General features: G+C 33.8%; 3 protein-coding genes across 6 annotated transcripts; 2 read left to right on the forward strand and 1 right to left on the reverse strand.

The window, feature by feature from the left end:
* The first annotated feature begins 10,043 nt into the window (after nt 1-10,043).
* LOC111373544 (probable sugar phosphate/phosphate translocator At2g25520) lies at nt 10,044-11,503 on the forward strand. Its single transcript, XM_022996087.1, has one exon. The coding sequence runs from the start codon at nt 10,079-10,081 to the stop codon at nt 11,234-11,236; it is 1,158 nt and encodes a 385-aa protein (XP_022851855.1). The 5' UTR covers nt 10,044-10,078; the 3' UTR covers nt 11,237-11,503.
* Nucleotides 11,504-14,253: 2,750 nt separating this feature from the next.
* Nucleotides 14,254-16,478, forward strand: LOC111373545 (pentatricopeptide repeat-containing protein At2g17525, mitochondrial). The gene has a single exon (XM_022996088.1). The coding sequence runs from the start codon at nt 14,478-14,480 to the stop codon at nt 16,398-16,400; it is 1,923 nt and encodes a 640-aa protein (XP_022851856.1). The 5' UTR covers nt 14,254-14,477; the 3' UTR covers nt 16,401-16,478.
* A 166-nt stretch (nt 16,479-16,644) lies between these two features.
* LOC111373546 (protein OVEREXPRESSOR OF CATIONIC PEROXIDASE 3) lies at nt 16,645-23,571 on the reverse strand. 4 transcript variants are annotated; one of them, XM_022996090.1, is made up of 5 exons: nt 23,231-23,571; nt 22,380-22,765; nt 21,248-21,568; nt 19,011-19,129; nt 16,645-16,808 (listed from the first exon to the last, which is right to left on the reverse strand). In XM_022996090.1, exons 1-5 carry the CDS (start codon nt 23,436-23,438, stop codon nt 16,748-16,750), a joined length of 1,095 nt encoding a protein of 364 aa, XP_022851858.1. In that variant the 5' UTR covers nt 23,439-23,571; the 3' UTR covers nt 16,645-16,747. The 4 variants fall into 4 exon arrangements, with proteins under 4 accessions (XP_022851858.1, XP_022851857.1, XP_022851859.1 ...); XM_022996089.1 differs by having other exon boundaries at nt 16,653-16,808; nt 22,380-22,763; nt 23,226-23,567; XM_022996091.1 differs by lacking the exon at nt 16,645-16,808 and adding an exon at nt 18,643-18,664 and having other exon boundaries at nt 22,380-22,763; nt 23,226-23,566.
* Between the last annotated feature and the right edge of the window lie 1,234 nt (nt 23,572-24,805).

Genomic DNA, 24,805 nt, shown 5'->3' on the forward strand with positions numbered 1-24,805 from the left:
CGTTTCTTTCTTGAATATTCTTTGCCTTTTTTATAAGAAAAAACTTACTCCTTTTCATTATTATTATTATTATTATTATTATTTTACATAAACATAACTAAGTAGAAAAAATTTTGTTCGTGCAAAAAACAATTCTTGAATTTCTTGTTGCAATTTTGAATGTGAATGACTCAAAGAATGATTGTGAAGACTTGACGAAAGAGAGACAAAGAAATTAGAATAGGAAATCAAATAGAAAAGATAAAGATTGTACTTAATGTTAGAGCAAAAGCTCTGATTGGTACTTATGTGAACCCCGTTGTAGGATTTATCTGAGAACCCACACAAGATTTGATATAAATTCCAAGAAACCTTATAATTAATGATTGTGAATGATTGAATTCCACAAAAATTGAAAACTTTGATAAGTTTAGGATAGTTATTTAAGAATAAGATTGAAAGCAAAAAATTCACTTTATAATTAATTTCTTATATGTGTTATTCTTGGGTGTACAGTGAATATTCTTGTATAGGCAGACTTAAAACCCTATTCTACTTCGAAAAAATTCAAAAAATACTAGACACATAGAGTTCTAATCAAAACAAAAAATTAAAATCCATAAAAAAATTTATACCAGGAGTGGGCATGGTATTAATCCTTGCCTGGACATGGTTCAACCGCTTTACTCTTGACTTCTGCAATTTTGATGCTTGCATGTGCAAGGAAATTTAAATCCTTGCGTGGGTATGTCTTTCTTGATCAGCTCCCTCTGAATCAAATGCACAATTTTTTGTTCTTCCTTCATGCACATCTTAATACTCTTGACTTCTTTACTCTTTTATTGGTACATCCACAATATTCGAAGGATATCCTTGCTAACTTGTGCTCCATGATTTTCATTAGTGCACAAGCCCATTTGAATACCTAATAGTAAAAGTATGCACCAGGCAATACCATGATATAAATTTACGTAGTTGAGATTTGTTATTTAGTTTGATTTGTGCTCTATTTTATCATGTTATCTAGTTGTTTTATAAATTAGCTAGGATAGTTTGAGTCCGTCTATATAAATCTTTATTTATTGTAGAAAGAAGAACACATTGTTTGATTAATTATAAAGTGAGAATTCACTTTCAATGTCACTTAATTGAACTATCTAGAACTTATCAGAGATTTTCAAGCTTTGTGGTTTTTAACCCTTTCAGACTTGGCTCTTGATTCTAGAAATCATTGGGGTCAAGATTCTTAATCTGATTTTAGCTTTCGTGGGGTTCGTATCAAATCGTATTTTGGTTCTGGGGTGTACATGCAACATGTATCAAAATGCTCGGGTACTTATGTCAACGCACCCAAATGCACCAAATGGGTCAAATGTACAAATTGCAAGGAAACGTATTAGAAACTAATGAGAACCATGGGACGAAGGCGAGAAAGGATATTTTGATTGTGAAAGAATGACCAATGATGAGAAGGAAGCCATGTGATTACTTTGTTCAAGCCATGTGGGTTGAGACATCAATTGCAACGAGCAAAATATTAAGTTTCAAGATGGGCATGAAAGAAGAACCAACCTCAGTGCACTTAATTCAAGCTAAGTTAGAAGAAGTGAATCCTGGAGTGTAGCCAAAAAGTTGGCAAGTGGATAGGCAAAATAGGTCGCGCTCACACGGAAGTAAAGTTTCAACCTATCTAAATCAATTTGAATGGCATGCACGTAAGAGAATACACACTGTGCACGTGCAGTACAAAAATCTAAAGTCAGTTTAATTTTTCCTTTTTCGTTTAGAACTCTATTTGTTTGGTGTTTTCTTGATGTTTTACGTTATTTAGGTTCTTTTTTTATTCCTTGTCATATATTGCTTCATTCTTTCCAAGTAAATCAATTAATTTTTCAGAGATTAAATCAAAGCAAGGTTGCTTTCTTCTTGTTCTTCAATAAACTGAATTTTTATAACTTATCAAGGATTCATCTTTGTGGTGTTCAACAACTTCATTGCAAAGTTTGTAATTTCTATGATTAAGGGTTCAAGTTCCTTTAAGGCTTCGGTTACTTGATTCAATAAATTATTGGATCAAGCTTCAAATCGGGATTTTAATTTTCTTGGGGTTGTGATTCAATCTTGGGTGAGTTACAGAGCTACTATTGCTACGAGAGTTCATATCAATTGGTATAAAGCTTTGGCTCCAAAATCATGGTTTTATCTTCATTTTTTTGCACTTTTTCCTTACTCACATCTTCCTCATTTAGTCTTCATCTTCTTTTCAATTTTCATTATCTTCTTGAGACCTCATCATCTTCTTGAGTCTTTTACGTCAACACAAATACCAAGAATATTAAAAAATTATTTTGTGCATTAAATATAGTGCACCAATACAAATTTTTTCTGATCGTTCCTTTGTTGACTTTTCCCAAAACATTTAGTGCCAAAAAAATGAAAATTCTGAAAAAAATAATTCTAACAAAAAGAAAAATAAGATTCCAAGCCTTTTTAAGCTGATTTAATTTCAAGAAACACTTATTTGAAAACTCTTGAATCACAATTTCTTTCAGAAATAGGTTTGTTCAATACCTAAATCATCCATTGGTATCATTATTATAGTGGAAAAGGCATAAAATTGATTTCAAGAAAACGCTTTCTTGAAATTCTAGGTTGTGTTTTCATTCAATTCTGTCATTCCTTCTTTTCCTAAGTCCTTTTTATGAAGTCATTATCCTTCTTAAATTCCTTGTTCTTGTGGGTGTGAACTTCACAAGGGCGGAAAATTTTTAATTGAGATCAATTAGTTCCTTACAAATCTTGAAATTCTAGGTTGTGTTTTCATTCAATTCTGTCATTCCTTCTTTTCCTAAGTCCTTTTTATGAAGTCATTATCCTTCTTAAATTCCTTGTTCTTGTCTATGTGAACTCCACAAGGGTGGAAGATTTTTAATGAGATCAATTTGTTCCTTAGAGAAGTTGAAAGAAAGCATTAAGAGTAAAAAGGCAAGGGTGGTGAGATTTTTAGAGGGAAAAAGCCAAATTTGAGTGACACAAGGCATACAAACTCTAGTTATTAGGATGTTTGATTTGATAAAGAAGAATCAATATCTAAAGAGGTAAACAATCAATCCTTCAGATGAGAGCCATGAAACAACCTGGAGGAGTTCCTAACATTAGGAGGTGAGGTAGGCGTGATCCTAGAGTTGAATCTGATGACGAGGACAAAGTGGATAGTGATGAGGAATATTGGATATAGGTGGAAAGGGAGCCTAGAGGAGATCTGTAGACTTTGGTAGAGATAGGGTCAATCGGAATTTGGGTAGCTTTAAGATGAAAATTCCTTCATTTCAAGGTAGAAACAATCCGGAGTTATATTTAGAGTTGAAAAAGAAGTTGGAATTGATCTTTGATTGCCATAATTATTCAGAGAAGAGAAAATTGAAACTATTGGTAATGGAGTTTACCTATTATGGAATCATATGGTGGGATTAATTAGCAACAAATAGGAGGAGGAATCATGAGAGGCCTATTGAAACATAGGGTGAGTTTCATAGATATCATGAGGAAGAGATTTGTACATTGTCAATATTATTGATATCTTTGTCAAAGACTTCACAACCTTAGTCAATGTTCGAGGAGTGTGGAGGATTACCTTAAGGAGAGAGTGATAGCAATGATTAGGGCGAATGTTGAAGAGGATCGGGAAGCCACAATGCCTAGATTTTTGAATGGTTTGAATAGGGAGACAGCTAATATAGTGGAACTACAACATTTTATGGAATTGGTGGACATGTTACATGTGGCTATGAAGTTGGGGAGACAATTACAAACAAAATGCACTAGGTGCTGTTCGGGTTCTAATCCTCCCTGAAAATCGAAGTGGGATAATAATAAAAGTGCTGGGGCTATTTCAAAGGTGGAGACCGAACCGCCAAATGAAAAAGAGGAAGTACCTCACAAAATAAAAACCAAGGCAAATTCTCAGCCTCCTAGAAATAAGGATATCAAGTGTTTTAGATGCTTGGTTCCAAAGCACATTGCTTCTCAATGTCCAAACAAAAGGGCAATGATCTTATGAGATAATGGGAAAGTGGTGAGTAATAGTGAAAGTGATGAGATGCCCAAATTGGAGGATGCTAACGATGGCGATAGAGTAGAGTACCAACTGATAGGTGAAACACTTATCACAAGGCTTGCTCTCAGTACACGAATCAAGATGGTTGACATGGAACGACAAAGGGAGTGTTTCTTTCTGACTAGTTGCCATGACAACAAGGTATGTAGAATGATTATTGATGGTGGAGTTGTACTAGTGTTTCGAGTACTACCCTTGTAGAAAAATTGGACTTGACAATGCTAAAATATTTTCTAGTGGTTGAATGAATGTGGGGAGGTTAGTATTAATAGACAAGTCTTAGTCTTCACAATTGTTATAATGATGAGTGATGTAACGTGGTTTTTATGCATGTTGGGCATATCTTGTTGGGGAGGCCATGGTAGTATGATAGTAAATTGATACATGTCTGGTGCAAAAATAAATATAGCTTTGTCAAAGATAGGAAATTTGTTACTCTTGTTCTATTTACCCCAAAACAGGTCTATGGTGATCAATTAAAATGGAAAGGTGAGAAAGAGAAGAAAAATAAAGAGAGGCAAAAGGGAGTAACATTGATACTTCAAGGAAGAGAAAGAAATAGTGAAGTGGCTGGTGGTAAAGAGAAAATAGTGGAAACACATGAGAAAAGAAAAATTAAAAGTGAGTTTCCTTGTAAAAGAGAGTGAAATAAAGAGGGCTTTAGTGGAAAACTAGCATATATTGCTAGTCTACAAGGAATCATACCTCATTTTGAGGAAACTGCCCAACCCCTCCCCTAGTTTGGCTATTTCTTTGTTGATGAATTTGGAGACTTGTTTCATGAATATATGCCCAGTGGGTTAACACCCATTCAAGGCATTGGGTATGATATTAATTTTTATATCTGTAGCTGTTATTCCAAGCCAGCCAACTTATAGAAGTAATCTCAAGGAGACAAAAGGAGTTTCAAAAGCAAGTGCTAAAATTGATGAGCAAAGGGTATATGAGAGAGAGCATGAGTCCATGTGACATGTTAGTGCTACTTATCCTTAAAAAAGATGGGACTTGGAGAATGCACATTGTCTGTAGGGTAATCAACAGCATAATGGTAAAGTATCGTCATCCCAGACCGAAAACTTACGGGTTCTATTGAATGTTTGGTTGAAAATATTTTTGGGGAAAGTGATTTTTAAAAAATCTCTCCCAAACAAAACCCGTAAGTTCATATTTTATTGTTATACCCCTCTCTAGACATTTGATTTATTGGGGTTCAGTCATTTTTTAGATTTCCATTTCGGATATGAATTTGCAAGAGTATTAGATTAGATGTCTCTTGCTCTAATCCACATGATACTTTACAAATGTTACCTGTTATGGCTGTCGGATATGGATTTTTTAGGACTAAATCCACACGTAAAGCTTGACTAATGTTCGTTGCTGTTTTGTTAGCGTGGTTATTGTTGCTTGAGTATTACAATCAACTGTTGCTTGACATATTTCTGATGAAACTTGTTTTGTTGACACGCGCTAACAATCTCTATCCTTTCTCTGTGTAGTATCTAGTTTTTTATTAGTGTAATAACATTTCTTTCACAAATCTTTTGATTTGATGCAGTGCCATCTTAATTCTGTTGATGTGTTATTGGCAACATGCACCAGTCCTTGTGTGAAAGATGGGAAGAACTAGTTCATTGAACCTTGGTTCATGGATTTCTTTGAATCTCCAAACCCAGTTAATTGGAAGACATTGATGTTCTCCTTGTCTGTGCTCGACGCCATAGAAAATTGTACAACTTTGTTAAATTTGCCTGGCTTTGTACTAATAATTTGGTGACATTATACCTTGCTCTGGATTTATCTTTACCTGGTTAGGTTGTTTAATGTACTGAGGAGAGTATTTTCGAGAGAAGCAAAATCAGTAAACAGCCACAAATGGGTGGTGGCTCGACTTTACTGCGTTCATTTCAAGTAGTTGGCACAAGTACTCAGATTTGTTAGATTGTGGGCTCCATTTTAAATATATATTCGGTTAAGTTGCGTAGATGCTATATATTTGCTGAACAAGGTAGGCCTCTGGGTTTACTTTGTGCTTTTTTGAGTTCATATAACTTGCAAGGCAGTCTTTCATTAGTAATTTGATTGCTATAATTTATAATTATTGGGAACTTTAAAATTTCTTGATGTTCAAATTTATGAGAAAAGTGGGTCTTACTTATGAGTGAAGAAGTCAAAAATGACGGTCGGAATTGTGAAATAATGATCAAAAATTTGCTATCAAAGGGGGCTTAATCAGGCAAAACAATAATATCTTTGGATTGTTGATTGTTTGACATATGTTTGGGTAACATTTGAAGTAAATAAGAGTTTAGTTAAAGTCAATTTTCATTTCAACTACACTTTCAAAGTTACCACCTTTTGTGTTTTTTACCACTATATCAATAATCTTTTTTGAATTGTGAGACCTTTAAAAAAAAAAATTTGAATTGAGAGACCTTTCAAAAAAATCTTCTATTGGTTGATAAATTATCGGCGAACATGAGACAATTTTTTGAAAAAAAGAAGATAGCTTTTGTAGAATTGAACGAGAATCAGAATTAGACGGTTTGGTTCCAATTTAGTTTCGTTTGGTCCTCATTAAATAAATTTTATTTTATTTTTTCTCTTTTATTTTTAAATATACAATTTTACATAAAATAATATTACACGTAAATTGAAAATCTTTTTGTCTTTTTCAACTATTCATTTTTTTTTAAAAAAAATTATTCCATCCATTTTCATTTCCAAAAAATGGATGTCAATAGTTTTAGTGATTTCAATTCTATTTACAGAAGAAAAAAATTTATGATTTGGTTTTGTGATTCATGAAATGAATTGAGCTATCTGATGTCCATTGTATTTGTCCACATGCATTTTTGTGTTTTACATAACTAAATTCTTTTAGAAAATTGAATAATTCACAATATGTAGATTATATGGATACATTTTATTTAATTCATGGTAGATGTTAAAATCTAGATTTTAATTTAAATTAGATTTTAGTCTAAATAAAAATTAAAAATTAATTTAGTCATATATTTAATGTGATTCATATCTTTCAACCACAGTTCTTCAATTTTTATTAAAATTGACTAAAAATCGAATTTTAATCCTATCAAATGGGCATAATAATATCTGAATATAGTTAACCTATGTGAGATTTCAAATTTACGTTGGGCCCACCAAAATAATATTCCTGTGGTATTATACGAGCTGCCTCTTAGTCGTGGCCTCTTCTCCTTGGAAACGAACAAATTCAAATATTCTAAAATCCAAATACCTAACGATTCTCATTTTTTCCATGTTTTGGTTACGGCTGCTTTCAAATTTAGACCAAAGAGGAGACTTATTCTAAGTTAACAATCATCATACATATAATTATTGCTCGGTTAAATGTGTGCGACAGATTTAAATTTAGAAGAATAGTCGAGGGTAAAACTCGATATTGCTTGAATATTAAACTTAGATGTTGACATTTTATTTAAGATTGTAATTTATAATTTAATAATATCAAAGTTCAACAAATTGAAGTACATTCTATATGATTTTATATTTATTATTATCTTCATGGTGTTTAAAATCCAATTAGTCAAGTCTCTGTTTGGTAGAAATTTTTTAAACTAAATTTTGTGAAAATAAATTTTTTGATTTTGAAAAATTTGCGGCTAAAAAGTAGGAAAAATTGAGTTATCTTTTTTGTCAAGGGATCCAGGAATACAAGGTGTCACGTATATTAGCTCGAGGATGTGAAAGACGTTGTATGATGGGTCGAGGAGCCTCCTGAATTTATTGTTTCAATTCTCCTTCTCTCTCACATTTTTCTTTGTATTGAGGATAATTTTGTCTTTCTATACATATTTGAGGCAATGTCGGTAGAAAATTTGTTGAAGACGATGACAAGTGGCTTAAGAAAGATTGAGAATAATAACGTTAAAAAATAAATGTCGAAATTAAAAGTGTAGAACTAATCAAAGAATGGAATCGAATATGACTTCAAAATGGGTTCTCTAAGATAGGGAATATGCGAATATAAAGGGCATTAAACGAAAAGGATAAAAACCTCAAGAAAATGGGTTCTCTAAGCAGGTTTGGACAAGTTTTGTCTTGCTCAGATAAGTAAACGAAAAATATTTTAATTAAATAACAAATATTACTATAAAATTGTTTGTGAATCAAATTTTTTATATTTTTTAATCAAATATTCTCTGAAAATTAACTTTTTAACAAATTTATTCTAAAAAATCTACATCAAACATACCTATATACTAACATATTCCTATTCATGTTTGTTTTAACAATAAAAGTAATTTGCTTATGAAGTCTAGTTATTCATGATATTTCTCAAGAACAAAATCTTTTTCATAAATTATTTGTAATATGTGCAAAATCGCGCAGATAATAAAAAGTACATACAAATTTGGTTTTTTTTTTCCCTTTATTTTCTAATTAATGTTGACATTTAAGAAACTACATATATTTAGGAATGGAAGCAAATTAAAATCTTGAAATCATACGCGTCAAGAAAAGAAAATGCAAATGTGTTCTAATATCAGATTGTTTCATCGAAAAGGAAAGTATTAAGATATTTTTGACGTATTACTTTAAAGTTTCAACAATTCGATTTTTCTCCATTTCATCTGAACTGCCATCATATTACTTATAAATATTCGAAAAGAGAAAAAAATAAAAATAAAAAAATCTTCCGAATGTTAAAGAAGAAAGAAATAGATAAAATTGTTAAACATATCTTGGATTTTCAATTTAATTTCAATAAATGCTAAATCCAAAACACCACCAGTGTTCTTCCATATAAACCCTAAGGAGTGCACTCTCAATTGAAAAATGACTAAAATTTACATTATAAATCAATAAATAATTTTCCTTGACGACCCCAATTTACATTAACATGTGTACTTATTTATTGTTCTATTAAGATGTCTATGAAGACGTATATAAAATTATAAATATTCGCATTCAAAGAAGTAATAACACCTTCAGGGTCTGTTCGATGGTGACTATGATAATTGATTTTTTTGACAAAAAGAGAGAAAAATGGGTTTTATATGTCAGTGAGAAAGTAAAAAATGATGATTGAAATAGTAAAATAACGATCAAAAAATTGATTTTTTGGAATGAGAAATCGCTACCAAACGGGCATAAGTTTCTATTTTGTGATTTCCACGTAACATCAAATAATTCGCCAATTTTGCCACTTAGACACGTTTTGGTGGCTAATGGTGGTAGTAATTTTCATGCTTGATCATTGACAATCATGTACTACTTTTCTCAAAAACTGCAATATTGCAATTCACATGTCTACCGTGTCAACCTCACCTTTCTGTGTATTAATAAATGCATTAAACAAAAATTAAGTTTTCAGTAAATTTTATTAAAAATTAGTGGAATATATTATTAAGCCCCTGCTTAAGTCCCATTATTTTGATTAATATATTTGAAATAGTAATTTTTCGAATAATATATGATTAAAAAGTGAGGAAATTATTTTAATTACGTTTAAAATTATTTTATTAGAAAAATGTATGATTGAAGAAGAATTTTAGAAAAAAATACATTTTAGGAAACGAGGCTCAAACTAGTGTTAAAAATTGTGAATCCAGTAAAAATATGGTTAAATTAATTGTTGAAACCAAATATTTCTAAAGCAAGCAATTCAAATATTTAATTCTTAAAACCATGCATGTCGTAGATTTTTTTATATATATTCAAGTAAATATTAGAAAATATCGTTAAATGCAAAATCAGTATGAATTTTTTTCAAATGTATATATGAATCTCAAGTCTCAACATAATATTTCAATAATTTTTTTTATCCTTTTGTCTAAATAATCCATAATATTGCTTCTTTTTTTCTCTCTTTTTTAAAAAAAAAAATTAAAATGTTGTTTTCTACCTAATAACAAAGAAGAAAGAAATAATTAATTTTTTTCCAAAAAAAAACAAAAATAATAAACAAATTCGCAGCCAGATCCACCTTATATTGACTTCATGAGTGTACCTTTTTCCACATCCCACTACCATTTTGTTTCTACCTCAAATTTTCCGAATCTCTACCATCCACCACCATCGCCGCCGCCGCCTACGCCACCAATGGGGAAAGGCGGATCACTCTCTGATGGGGTGGTGAAAAAAATTATCCTTTCCTACACTTACGTAGCCACATGGATCTTCCTCTCATTCACAGTAATAGTCTACAACAAGTACATCTTAGATCGAAAGCTCTACAACTGGCCTTTCCCCATCTCCCTCACCATGATTCACATGGCCTTTTGCTCTTCCTTGGCCATTATTGCCGTCCGAGTTTTCAAACTCGTCGAACCCGCCGCCCTCTCGCGGCGCGTGTACCTCACATCCGTCGTGCCCATCGGTGCCCTTTACTCCCTCTCCCTCTGGCTCTCCAACTCCGCATACATCTACCTATCCGTCTCCTTTATCCAGATGCTCAAAGCCCTGATGCCCGTTGCTGTGTACTCAATAGGCATCCTCTTCAAAAAGGATAGCTTCAAGAGCAACACCATGTTAAACATGCTCGCAATTTCAATCGGCGTCGCAATTGCTGCCTATGGAGAAGCTAAGTACGATTCCTGGGGTGTTTTTCTCCAATTGGGTGCAGTTGTTTTCGAGGCCACAAGATTGGTCATGATTCAGATTCTATTGACTTCCAAGGGTATTAATTTAAACCCCATTACTTCTCTATACTACGTTGCACCCAGTTGCTTTGCCTTTCTCTCCATTCCCTGGATTTTCGTCGAGTACCCAAAACTGAAGCAGAATTCGGGTTTTCATTTCGACTTCGTCATTTTTGGAACAAATTCCATATGCGCTTTCGCTTTGAACTTGGCCGTGTTCTTGCTCGTCGGAAAAACTTCTGCTTTGACCATGAATGTCGCCGGTGTGGTTAAGGATTGGCTGCTTATCGCTTTTTCATGGTCTGTGATTAAGGATACAGTGACTCCGGTGAACTTAATCGGGTACGGGTTGGCATTTTTGGGCGTTGCATACTACAACCATTTGAAATTGCAGGCGTTGAAGGCCAAGGAGGCGCAGAAGAAGGCACAGTCAGCCGATGAAGAGGCTGGAAAATTGCTGCAGGAAAGAGAAGGGGATGGAAATGGAAATGGGAGAAAAGGAGATTCACAGGCCTAAATTGAAAACATATGGGTATTTGCTATTTGAGATTCGCATTTCTTGCTCACAATTATGTTGTTGTACTTTTATAGAGTAAAAATCTCAACTTTTTCCAAATTTTTGCTACTGCACTGGGTAGAGATTTTTCTTGTCTCTATTTCTTTTTGTCTTGTTTGTATATGAACCTATTTGGCTTATATGAATCATTGCCATCTTTATGTCTTTCTGTCTATCAAAGATATTGAGATTGATTTGGTATATGAATCATTGCCATTTTTAGTTGCATTGTATTGCATATACTTGTCTCAGTACATCGAATGAAGCATAGTGACGCGTAAAGATTCATTTAGACCTCATATTTAGTGGCATATGGTGTGATTAGTGTTTCTGTAGTGAGAGTCCAAAAGGGTTAGTTGCTGTCAAATGTTGATGTTCTCTGTAGGTCAAAGATAGTATAAACTGCGGCTACTTGGTTAGCGGTGAACTTAACGGAATCATGCAAGGAGATTCATGTAGTATGTGTGTGTGGATGGGGTGGAGGGGGGGGGGGTACGATTAGTTTCTCATTGTGGTGTGATGCCTTTTTGAGTGATACCAGAAGTTGAACTTGTATTCAGTTTGTTTATTGTGTGTACTTTAGAGATGAATTTTGGCCATTGAAGGTTAGTTTTAGAGAATGAAGTTGAAGCTTTCATTGCAAAAGATAAAAGTTCTGTGGAAGCACGATTTGCTGTCTAGTTTGATGTCATATAGTGCTTGCTTGTTGCTCGAAGAAATTAGGTTCTGTGTATCGAGCTCTCTCCCTTATTCGACTTGTCCATCCTTCTTCACCAACCTGTTCAACAAAAGACCAAATTTTATATGTGGGTGGGGCAATACCATTTAATATAATGCTTCCGTCGACTGAAGCTCTCTTCGTTGTTCGGCTCCTTCATCCTCCTTCTCGAACTGTACAACAAGACAGAATTTTGTTTGTGGGTTGAGGCTTGTTGAGGCCTTCATTGCTGTTTATAGGGCCATGGCCTTCTTCCGCTACAATTCTACATTTTCCGCCAATTTTTCCGGTTCGCTCCTACATATTCCACGTCCTATGGCAACTGTACTGAAGTGGGTTGACATAATTTTGGACTTATTCTTTAATTGATATTTGAGTTTTCAATAATTTTCTCAGATGAACTCGTTCTCACGGTTGTAGTTTTTCCCAGGTAGGATTGGACTTGGGGGAGGTGGCATTTCGAGTGGTTCTTGTGTTGACTTAGATAAAAATAATATTTTTATTAGATTTTAATAAAAATTGATGGAATGTGTGGTTGGAAAGTTGTGATTTAATGAAATGTGTGGTTAAAATTAATTGTTGATTTTTGACTTATATTTTAATTCAGATTTTAGTTGAATCAAACCGAGCTTAGTAATATTTGGTTAAAAAAAATACAAGGGTAAAGTTAACAAAACATGACAATAGGAAACAAGGGCTGCAAATTTTTCCTGCTGAAACGTAAACCATATGTCTTTCAATGTTCCCCGTTTTCTTTAATTTTTCATAATTATTATTCATAAAGTTTGATTTGATTAGGCAAAAAAATTTGAGATCACAAGCTGATGAATTTCATAAAATGTGTTGTTAAAAGATGGATAAAAGTTGTCGATTCAATAATATGTGTCGTTAAAATTGACATTTGATTGACTTAAAATTTGAGGAACTTTACCGAACGAGAGCTCAATGTTCGGTATAAATAAACTAATAAATTAAAGTCCAACTTATAAATAGTGATTTTTCTATAAATGATTTCTGAATACAAAATAATCTTGTAATTTTCTACTATTGTTCTTAATGAGGAATTTGACATACTCATTTCCTTTCAACACACTCGTAAGGTGTTTGGTAGGAATTTTGAGAATTGATTTTTTGATCGTTACAGGAAAAAGTGAGTCATATCTGTGAGAGAACAATTCAAAAATGTCGGCTGAAATATTAAAATAACGTTCAAAAAATTAATTTTAATTGGCTTAAAAAGCCCTACCAAACACCTCAATAAGCTTTTTCATCGAGTAAATTTAACCAATGCTCATTGAACTTTACACTTGGTTACTACTTGCTCACTCATCTTTCATGGGTTACTGAATGCTCACTCATCTTTTCATATAATTAATTATCTACCACTCGTCTCTTCAAATAATTAGGCGACTTTTGCGGCAACTTTTCGACAACTTTCGACCACCAAGAATGTCAAATTTTGATACCGTTGGAAAGCTCACGATGTCTTCTTCAATTACCACCCAAAATCTCCTTATAACTCCAAGGGATTCAATCGAAAAATTGCCTTGATAGTCGTCCAAAAATTCTGAAAATCTGCCTAGATTTTCAAATTTTTTGGGCGACTTTTAAGGCAAATTTTCGACAACTTCCGACCATCAAAATTGCTGGATTCTGATACCGTTGGAAATTCCACAATTTCCTCTTCAATTATCACCCAAAATTTCCCCATAACTCCAAAAAATTCGATCAAAATAAACCCACAAAGTTAGCATTCTGAAAAGGCGAAAATTTGGACACAGTTCGGGATGCTGATTTTATGGGTTTATTCCGACCGAATCCTTTGGAGTTGTAGGGAAATTTTGGATGGTAATTGAAGAGGATATCGTGGGCTTTCCAACGGTATCAAAATCCGGCAATTTTGATGGTCGGAAGTTGCAGAAAAATTGCCTTAAGAGTTGCCCAAAAATTTTGAAAATCTAGACAGATTTTCAGAATTTTTGGGCTAATTTTAAGGCAATTTTCTAATCGAATTCCTTGGAGTTATATGGAGATTTTGGGTGGTAATTGAAGAGGATATCGTGGACTTTCCAACGGTATCAAAATTCGACATTCTTGGTGGTCGAAAGTTGTAGAAAAGTTGCCGCAAAAGTCGTCCAATTATTTGAAGAAACGAGTGATGGATGAGTAAATATATTGAAAGATGAGTAAGCATTCAATAATCCGTGAAAAATGAGTGAGCAACTAATAACCAAGTGTAAAGTTCATTAGTTAAATTTACTCCTTTCTCATCTAAATTCTCAGTCCCATCTAAATTTCCAGCATAGGTTGAAAAAGTTTTCAAGATCAGCGTTTCAGGTGTTTGATAAATTTCCTAACCGAGCTTTATTCCTCTGTCTTCAATGTGCTGGACTCTGCATTCTCCATTATCTTGCTTTCGATTTTTTTTTCCCAAAAATGCCGGCAATGGATAATCTTTCAACTAACAATGGATAATTGGTGCTGATGCAGTTTTTGACTATTAACAACTCCATGCCCAACATCTACATCAACCTGTCAAAACACTTGAGGAAAATAGTCAACCGACAATTTCTTCTCCTTCGCATTGGATCAAAACCCATCTCAACCACCACTGTCCTAGTCCCCACCCACGAGCAAATAGCCCATCTCATTTTGGATCAAAAATCCGCAAGCCAAGCTCTCGAGACCTTCAGATGGGCATCCGGACTCACCAATTTCACTCACAATCTATCCACATACAGAGTCTTGATACACAAGATATGCAATTTCCGGCAATTCGACATTGTCAAACAAGTGCTTGACGAAATGCCGAACTCAATAGGTTTGCCTCCCGATGATGACATTTTCGTCACCATAGTACGCAGTCTTGGGAGGGCTAAAATGACCCGGGAAGTGATCGGCGTACTGGACTTGGTTTCTAAGTTTGGAAAGGGCCCTCCATCTTTGAAACTGTTAAATTCAATTCTTGACATTCTTGTCAAGGAAGATATTGACGTTGCAAGAGAATTCTACAGGGTGAAAATGATGCGGAGTGGGGTTCAGGGTGATGATTACACTTATGGAATTTTGATGAAAGGACTTTGCTTGACAAATAGAATTGGTGATGGGTTTAAACTTCTGCAAGTAATGAAGACTCGCGGCAAGAAGCCAAATGTTGTCGTCTATAACACGTTGATCAATGCTCTTTGCAAGAATGGCAAGGTCGGGAGAGCCAGGAGCTTAATGAGTGAAATGAAGGAATTTAATGACGTGACTTTCAATATTTTCATATCAGCATATAGTAACGAGAATAATATCGTGCAGGCTCTTACTATGATCGAGAAGTGCTTTAGTAATGGGTTTGTGCCGGATATTGTACCTCTGACTAAGGTGATTGACATTCTGTGCAACGCAGGGCGGGTTTCAGAGGCAGTTGAGATTGTAGAGAGAATGGAGGAGAAAGGAGGGACAATTGACGTTGTGACTTATAATACTCTGATCAATGGTTTCGTCAGAATAGGGAAAGTTAGAGTGGGGTGTCGTTTTCTTAAGGAAATGGAGATAAAGGGATGTCTGCCGAACATTGACACATACAATGCCTTGATCTGTGGTTTCTGTGGATCCGGGATGTTGGATTCAGCTGTTGAAATGTTTCACGAAATGAAAAGAGTCGGTTTAGTTTGGAACTTTGTCACCTATGATACATTAATTTATGGTTTGTGTTCTGGTGGAAGGATGCAAGATGGGTTTAAGATCTTGGAATTGATGGGAGAGAGTGGAGGGGGTTCTATCAGTCGCCTCAGGCCTTATAATAGTATTATATATGGTTTATACAAAGACAACCGTTTGGATGAAGCACTCGATTTTCTAAAAAGCATGAGAAATTTGTTTCCTAAGGCTGTGGATAGGAGTTTGAGGATACTTGATTTCTGTCAGGAGGGTGGTACAAGGGAAGCAAAGAATGTTTTCAATAAGATGATTGAAGAATACAGTTTTCCAAGTGCTTTAATTTATGCAAGTTTAGTTCAAGGATTCTGCCAAAATGGATGTATGAAGGAAGCAGTCGAGCTAGTGAATGGGATGATGAGTGTCAGTTATTTTCCTGTTGCATCGACTTTTAATGCCTTAATCGGTGGGTTCTGCACGCAGGGAAACACTGGGAGCGCTTTGAAGTTCTTGGAGGACGTAATGGAGAGAGGATGTTTGCCTGATTCTGAAAGCTACGGTATTTTACTCAATGCGTTATGTAGTGAAGGGAACGTTCAAAAAGCTTCAATGTTGTTTCTGCAAATGGTCGAAAATGGTATTCTTCCTGACCATCATTCATGGAATGCATTGGTTCTCTGCCTTTGTAAGGGATCGGAATGGATAGAACGCAAGAATATTTTCCATGTGCATAAACTATTACAGTGCCTTACAGAAACCTGAGTTTTTACTATAAGAAATAGTCGTAAGAATCTTTGTTACAAACCTGAAGTTAAATATATAAATCTTTTTTATTCTATCTTTTTAAAGCTCAATTGAAAATACACAAGAACTTATTAAATCTTCTTAGATAAGAGAAATATTTTGTTAGGCAGGTTTTCAGAACTTAGGCTTCTCTTCATGTTCATTCGCGTTGCCAGCAAATCCATTTCTGACTGATTCCAGCAATGGCGGCTTCGTGGTCGGAGCTGATAAACTGCGCATATAAACTGGTGGTGCTTCCGCCATTCCACCACCTGTACTCAGGCAATGCCTTATCTCTGCCTTTTTCACTTGATTCAGTTCCTCAGCTATTTTTTCATTCCAAACTGAACCTGATGAGCCTTGCCTTCTGAATGATTTTGAAGATCTCTGCAAAGAAGCCATAAATGGAAAAATGGAAATTGTTACCGGATTTTGATGTGAATATATGCTTTGTTTTTAGGACTTTTATATGTTGAGGTAAAGAGAAAATTGTGAAATGAAGAATAAGCAAAAAGGCCATAATATTGAATCTATATGTTTGGTGGTTGGTTTCCCTGTAAAAACTCGCTTGTCTTTTGTATTAACTTGTAATGGTTAGGCTGTATAGGTCTACAGTGATGTTATTTTAACGTCATTGATATATATATTAATGACGTGGATTATATTACTTGACTTATTTTTTTCTTCCGTCTTTCATGTCATCAATCCGTACTTATTGATATAAAAAAGTTACAAGTAGGTTTCAACGAACTGTTATATCTTTAGTGAGTAGTGACTCTATTTTGTGCGTATATTGATCCAAAAACCCCTTTATTTGTCATCCAACTTTCCAAAGTTACAAGTCAGTCGATTAGGACCCAACTCTAGTCATACTATTTATTTTGTGGGACAAATAATTTGAGTGCGACAACTCAATCAATGAAAAGAAACCTCAAAAAATGTATATAAAAAAAAGTTGGAAAGTGAGGAAGTTTCAATTGAAGAAGAAAGAAAGGTAGTGAAGAACCGTTAAACACTTTCAATCGACCACTGAAGAAGGCGAAGGCAGGGCTAGAGACACCAATTAGAAACCCAAGATTAAGCCCCCCTCCCCCCAACAAAAAAAAAATTCGTTAAAATTTTAAATTTTGTATTATTATTAGTAGTAATTCTACATTTAGAAAGTAACATAAATCACCTAAAGTTAAGCTGTTTCTTATCTTAAGGATAAAAGTGGTTGTACAGTCCAAAGTCCCCTCAAAAAGGAGGGGCCCCGCATCTTTTTATTAGTGTGGATCCCCTCCTTTGTGAGAGTGCTGTAACCCGTGTTGTGTGCTAACTATGATTTATTGATTTTTCGATAAATTTTCAATTTGAGTGTGCTAATGTAATTTGACAACATGACTATTATTTATTGATTTTTCAATAATGATAGCACTGACCATTTATGTATATTTAGTAAGTTGAATTAAAAAAAAAAAAAAAAATTTGACTTAAAGAAGAACGACACCATGTCATAAAACAGGCTTGTCTAATCCAACACGCTGTGATAATTTGATAACTATACTTCACTTGTTCATAGCTCAAAATATGGCCCTTGTTTGAGTCCTAGAAAATGAATTTTTGAATAATGTATTGATGAAAAATACGTGGTTAAAAAACAAGTAAAATTTTTTGATTTGCGTATAATATTATTTTATTGAAGAATGTGTGGTTGAAATGATGTCAAATCACTGTTGAATAATGTATTTTAATTTAAAAATGGGGCTCTAACAAGGGCATGATGTTTTATTTACGAGCATGGTGTTTTATTTATCTCACTATTTTACACGACAAAAGTCACCATCTCTCTCTCTTATTTAATGTAATTTAAACCAACACTCGTGCAACTAAATAATACTATTTAGCACTATTGATATTTTACACCAGACTAGGTTTTAGCACTATTGATAAATTACACGCTTAATTAAATGAATCATATAATTTTGCATCTAATTGAACTTACCAAATAAACTGGTACTCTTAACACCAATGGTGCGTATTATTCTTTTGTAACTCATCTCATCAATGATTGACTTTGAAAATTTCTAATTTCTTATTTCCAGCAGCATAAAATTTGAAAAACAAGAACATCATTCTAAAAATAAGAATTTGAAAAAACAAGAACATCATTCTAAAAATAAGACAAACGAAGGCATAGAACTATACCACAAACTATCATAGGCATAAGACAAGATGAGAGCATAATAGGCCTTGTTCATGACCTACAATACAATATGTTTTCTTTCAAAAATAATATGAAATGATAATTCACAGGAATGTAATACTTGAAAATGCCAGTAGAAACATACACACAGACACACAAGATTGTCGTAAAATCAAACCAACTTATCATTGTGAGATGAATGGAAAACCAAAATGACCAGTTTCGGTCGGGGGCAAAAGCAAGGTTGAAATAACTTGGTGTCTAAAAGGAACTTGAGAAACTTGAATATCATGAAAAACTAGGTACAGTGTGAAATTGGTTTTATCTACAAAATAAAGCCAACTACAAATTACAAGGGAGAAAACAGAATATGTTAACTGGTAAAGACAGTTTCAGGAGCAGACCGTCGATAAGGAATGCGAGAGTCAGGAACCCCATCTTCAGCCCGTCTATCTTCAAACCATTTTACAACTTTTTTCCGAGGTAGATTTGTCACGTGCACAATGCTGCTAATCATGGCATTCTGCGTTGAACCCAAAGTGAAAATTACATAAGCTTAATGTTGAAGATCAATATTACATAAACAAATGTGTCACTCATCCTCTATGATCTCATGTAAAGATAGTCAGATCCAAAAACCAAATTTGATTCCTAGACAAACATAGTTACAAATTAGTCGAACAGGTTTGTAATGATAAAATTTGAGAAAGAATAGCACACCCCCAAATCTTGTGTAGTTGGTCATCATAAATTCATAATTAGTTTCTATACCAATATTTTCAGAATTTTTTTGGTGAAGTCGTAAGTAGGATCTAGGGACTGGCATGCTGCGAGGAGATGAAAAGGCAACCAGGACCGAACAAGAGGGGGAGAAAAAAGGGTCCTTTCATTCATTTTCTCCTTTTTCATTGCTATCTCCTTTCATTTTTCTGTTTTCATAAACAAGAAACTGAAAAAGTTCATTTTTCGATTAGAATATTGGTCTTTCTTTTATACCTACCGATAAGAGGTATGATGTAAACTGGAGCTTGATTAGAGGGAAGAATGACCTTTTTTATGTTTATCAATGGAATTTCTAGCTGAAGTTAATGGCAAGGACTAAAATGATTAAAACTTCATGTAAAATATTGCAATTTGGCTCAAACCAAAAGGGCAAAATTGAAAATTATATATGTATTGTGTGGTTCTGTGTATGACACAAATGAAGAACTATTCTCTGAGTTCTATACATTGAACTAGACCATTTACTAACAGAAGATGTTAATGATTTGCTACTGGCATATATTACTTCATATTTATTTTCTAATTAATTACTACAGATATTTTGATGCTATTCTTGGGTAATAAAATGTAATGTAATCCATCCATATAGTATCTTCACAATCACTACAATTTAGATATATAATATGGTGTCAGCCAGAATTGATCTCGATAGAAGTTAAACTGCAGAGCTCAGAGCTGCTTGATGGGAAATAAAGATGCTTTAGGAGAGATGGGATTAGCAATAGAGTTTAGTTTAGACTATGTTTTATTAGATTCGACAAACTAGTATTTTTTGGACTAGATCATCAAATACAACAGCTGCCAATGCTTTGTTGTGTCAGTTAACTTTTTCATCGTAGTCCTGGGTAACACTTCAACAAATTTCAACCTCCGGTGCTTTTCAATTTTTTTTTTAGTATGGTGAACACTACGAGAACAATACTTTCATGAGAATCTGGTGAGAGAAAACAGTAGTCTATAATACCAATTGAAGCACAACTCGATACAAAGAGAGCAGAAAGGAGAAGGAATAGAGAGAATAAGAGAGAAATAGAGAAGAGAGATAGAAAGAGGAAGAAGAGCAAGACGAAAATTTGGGGACAATTTCAATATATCAGTAATTCAATAATCACAATCCATTGAAATCCTATGTCCTCCTTTAAAAAGCAAGGGTCTAAATTCGAGGGGACATTTAGCCCCTGTTTAAGACCCATTTTTTAAAACTTATTTTTCTCCAAATTCAATTTCAATAATACATTTTTCCAATAAATAATTGTGCACGTAAACACTCAAAGATTCCGATATGGCGAAATGAACTGGAGATTATTCATCTATTGGGAGAAGTCACGAATGAGCCCTACAAATGAAATAGAGATTGAAAGAGTAAATATTCGCCCGCGAAAACCATTTTTTTCCAGTTGCAGTGATGTATGCAACTGAGGCATCCTAATAGACCAGTAGACTTGAACCTTTACTCTTTACCCAGCATTCTCCAAAAAAAAAAAACAAAATTCTCTCTTTACGAAATCTATTCTAAAAATTTGGGGCTCAAACAGGGGGCTTAATAAACTACAAACTTATCAAAATATCTAAAACAATATAATCCAAATAGATGGTGAGTCCTGATTAACCTACAACCAATCTAATACAAAATCAGAACCAGGTGAGTCCTGATTAACTTATAACCACGTTAGTCCGATTAACCGTCAACTTACACGTTCTCCATTTCTATTTTCTACAACTGTTCTTCATCATAATAACCTAGAGATGCCATCTACAGACTGCAGTCGGTTTACATTCTCTATCCTGATCTATTTGAGGGCACATTAATAAAACTTCTATCAATATATGGATTGAAAATGGAACTAATTTTACTCACAGTTGGGCGCTTTGTACGTCTGTAGACTTGTTCAAGAGTTTCAAGCTGTACTTTCTTCAGTCTTTTTTGAGCAGACCAGTTATTCTGCATAACATGAACTGGCAGTTTCGCCTCAGTTTCCGGCTTTCCATCACGAGTTGTGTTCATAGGGAGTGTGCCCGTGGGAACAGTTGTATCAGTTTTCTCTGCAGGCTCCAAGATTGTTGAAACAGGTTGATCTGGTAAAGCAACACTCATCATTACAAGATTTGGAGGAGGGTCACGAAGTAATTGAAGAACGACAGCTCTATCAAGACATAGTTCTGCAGCAAGATTTTTTATCTGCATAAAAGAAAGGAACAAATATCAGAGATCTACATAGAGATAGAGGGATATTCATCGGGAGTATGTTACTGTACAAAGATAAAAAGCTCTGCTTCTATTATTTGAATATTCTGCTATTTTTGAAAGTTATCTCTGATAACTTAAGAAAAACAAATTATATTGCTATACAGGAATTTCATTTAATTAATAAATATATAACTACAGAAGATACTTGAAGAAACATGAACAAAAGATGACTAAAATAAAAATTGGTTATATGAACTGTTCCAAACATCAATTTATAGGCAAACTACTAAGAAGAATATCAACTTTTGTCCAAAGTGGGATACGCATTTAACAGAGAAGCAGCTTATGCAAAATGAAGCAGATTAGTTTGGATTCAATCAATATTCATACCTTTAACAAAGAGCACATGCTAAAAATGTCCAAGTCAATATAGGTAATTTTTTTCTTTTTTTCAAGTAGGCAGATTAAAACCAGACTGAAAACTAATATGCCTTGATGACCTTAATTTGCATATCAATATCCACATATTCAGAAAGAAAAGTCAAGAGGGTACGATCATCACAAAAGTAAACATCAGAAATTAGATTACTAAATAGAAAGTTTCTGCTCCTTGTTTTACTCAATTTGGAACTATTTTTACATAATTAAAATCATATTGCACATGAAGTAGAGAATAATAATGGTTCTCAGTGCTCTGATTTGTACACACATGCGAAAGATTAAGTTTACAACCAAGAAGTGGTATGCATCCGCAACAATATAACAAGTACTACCTAAAGAATATTAGTAAAAAATAACTTACACTAGTCTTACGCCGACCATTTCTAAGAGCATATGCCAATCTCCTAAGTTGCCAATTCTTGAGATTTAAAGGCATTTCCTCTTCTTCTTCTTCATCATCGTCGCTTTCACCTTCATTTTCATCATCATCTTCTTCTTCAACTTCATTCTCAGTTTCTCCACCTACATTAGAAGCAAGTGCCCCTAATAATTCATCATCTGCCAAAGCCTCCGCTAATTCATGCTCGAGCTTCAACATTTCTTCCTCAGTTATATCATCGTCTTCACCATCTTTTACAGATAAATTATCATTTTTCAAGTCTTCTTCAAGCATGTGGAAAAGTGAATCGAAAGCATCTTCATCTATATTATCATCTTCTTTGACCGTTTTGTGAGTCAATTTTTTCTGTGCAAAATCATGTAACAAAAAAAACCAATGATTATCTTAAATACCAAACCAACCAATATTCGTTATCACTGATTCATTGATATTGAACCTGGTATCTACATATAAGCATTGCTCCAAGTCACAAACACAATTATACGCATACATTCATGTACAGAATGGAGCTCAAAAGGCCACAAAATAAATTAATCCCCTCAGAAAAATTCATTATTTACTTCCATTACATAAAGTTAAATGCATATTTAACCAAATGCATTTGTAACAAAAAAAAAAAAAAGAAAAAAGATATTTATTATATATTTCCAGCTGTCAATAAATGTAAAAATTTCACAGCTAAAATTCTAAAACCCGAAAATAAAAACCGAACTCCCCTTTAATTCTCTATTTTTATTTTTCTTCCCGACTAAAAAAATAAAAATAAATTTGAAGTTTACTATTATTTGTTGTTGTTGTTGTGAATACCTTGTTGACTTTCTTGGAAGCCATGGGAGAGGGGGCAGTGGTGTTCCGGCGGCGGCGGGAAAAAGTGAGGACAGAGGTGCGGAAAGAGGGATGATGTGGCAAGATAGGATAACTTATAGTGGTTCTGGGAGGGCCCAGAAATAGGGTTTCTTTGTGGGAAGTTGTACGGTGGAGTGCAATGGATACACCGATAGACGTAGAAGCAGAAGCCATTTTCGTTTTCCTCTTCGAGCTTTACTTGTCAAAATACACGATGTCTATCTCCAAATCAGTTGGCCTGGCAGCGATTTCATTTGGATTGGTTTCGACTCCAACTTGAAATCAAAATCAGTTTAGTCGGTTTGGGTGAATGTCAATATAAATCAACCCACAGTAACTCTAAAACTCGGTTTGGTTCAGTTGATCGCTTTGGACTTTTAGTTCAACTTGAATTTATAAAAAATAAATAAATAAAAATTGTTCAAATTTTGAGCTCAATTAGATTATAAAATTTAAAATAATTAAATAACTTTATATTACAAAAATTATCGACTAACAAATAAAATCAGGTTAATAGAAACAGATCAACAGAAAAACTTAGGAATTTCGTTGCCTTTTTGATTCATTATGTAATGTAGCTGTCTGAGTAGGGAATAATGCTAATTACAACATAATGATCTTGTGAAAGAAAATTTTCGGTACTATTACTCATCGGCGGCAACATCACAAATTGGAGAGATTCGTGATATAGTTATAACTTATGAGATTAGAGCTTATCTTTTGAATTTTTTTTTTAAAAAAAAAAGATAAACATATAAGTGGATTAAGTTTGTTCAATTAACCAATGATTTGAGGTTTCAATCCATGACTGATCCAATCAATCATGATTTTGTTTTAAAAAAAAAAATCAAACCAAATCAATTATCTGTGTCAAACCGACCCGAATCGGTTCGTTTTTCAACTATTTTGCCCAGGCCTAATCTGTAGCATCACAAATATAGGTAAATTTCACTTATGGCCACTGAACTTTGCACTTTGTACCACCATAGCCACTAAACTTTAATTTTGTTTCAGGCACCACTAAACTTTACCAAATGCTTCATTCAAAACCCCAAACCGATTTGACATCCATTTTTTAACTAAAATTCTTAAGCGTTCGTATACCATGTCATCCAAAGATTGGTCTAGTTTTGCATGTGAGACCATATCTCTATTTTTGGTCTTATTGCGAAATCAAAGGGAAGGTAGGCAAATTGACAATAGCATGATGTTGACGGTAGTGATTGAAAATGAGGTGAAGGACATAGTTTTTATAGGCACGGACACAGGTGAAGAAAATGACACATTTTAATTTACAAATTTTTTTATTTTGTCATTTTTATAAAATTAATTATTTTAAATGAGATAATTTTCCCATTTTGCCTTTCTTTTATTTAAGAAGGGAGAAAAATTGTCGTTTCACGTGACCTTAACGATTAAAACGGATGGAAACCGTGAAAAGGGATTGTCTACTTATTTTCCAAAAGATCGAGGATGGATGGTGTCAATAAAATAATAGCCCCTGTTTGGACTTCATTAAAATTAAATTTTGAGAAAAAAAT

Source organism: Olea europaea, unplaced genomic scaffold, assembly GCF_002742605.1.
Source record: "Olea europaea var. sylvestris unplaced genomic scaffold, O_europaea_v1 scaffold1142, whole genome shotgun sequence".
NCBI classification, from domain to species: Eukaryota; Viridiplantae; Streptophyta; class Magnoliopsida; order Lamiales; family Oleaceae; genus Olea; species Olea europaea.

Bases quoted from the DNA above. Each gene is read 5' to 3' on its own strand.
- LOC111373546 (XM_022996089.1), bottom strand. From the start codon at position 23,438: ATGGCTTCTGCTTCTACGTCTATCGGTGTATCCATTGCACTCCACCGT. The intron at 21,569-22,379 runs GTAAGTTATTTT...TCTTTTATGCAG, and splicing joins ATGGTCGGCGTAAGACTAGT to ATAAAAAATCTTGCTGCAGA. The intron at 19,130-21,247 runs GTGAGTAAAATT...GGTTCAACGCAG, and splicing joins GACGTACAAAGCGCCCAACT to AATGCCATGATTAGCAGCAT.
- LOC111373545 (XM_022996088.1), top strand. From the start codon at position 14,478: ATGCAGTTTTTGACTATTAACAACTCCATGCCCAACATCTACATCAAC.
- LOC111373544 (XM_022996087.1), top strand. From the start codon at position 10,079: ATGAGTGTACCTTTTTCCACATCCCACTACCATTTTGTTTCTACCTCA.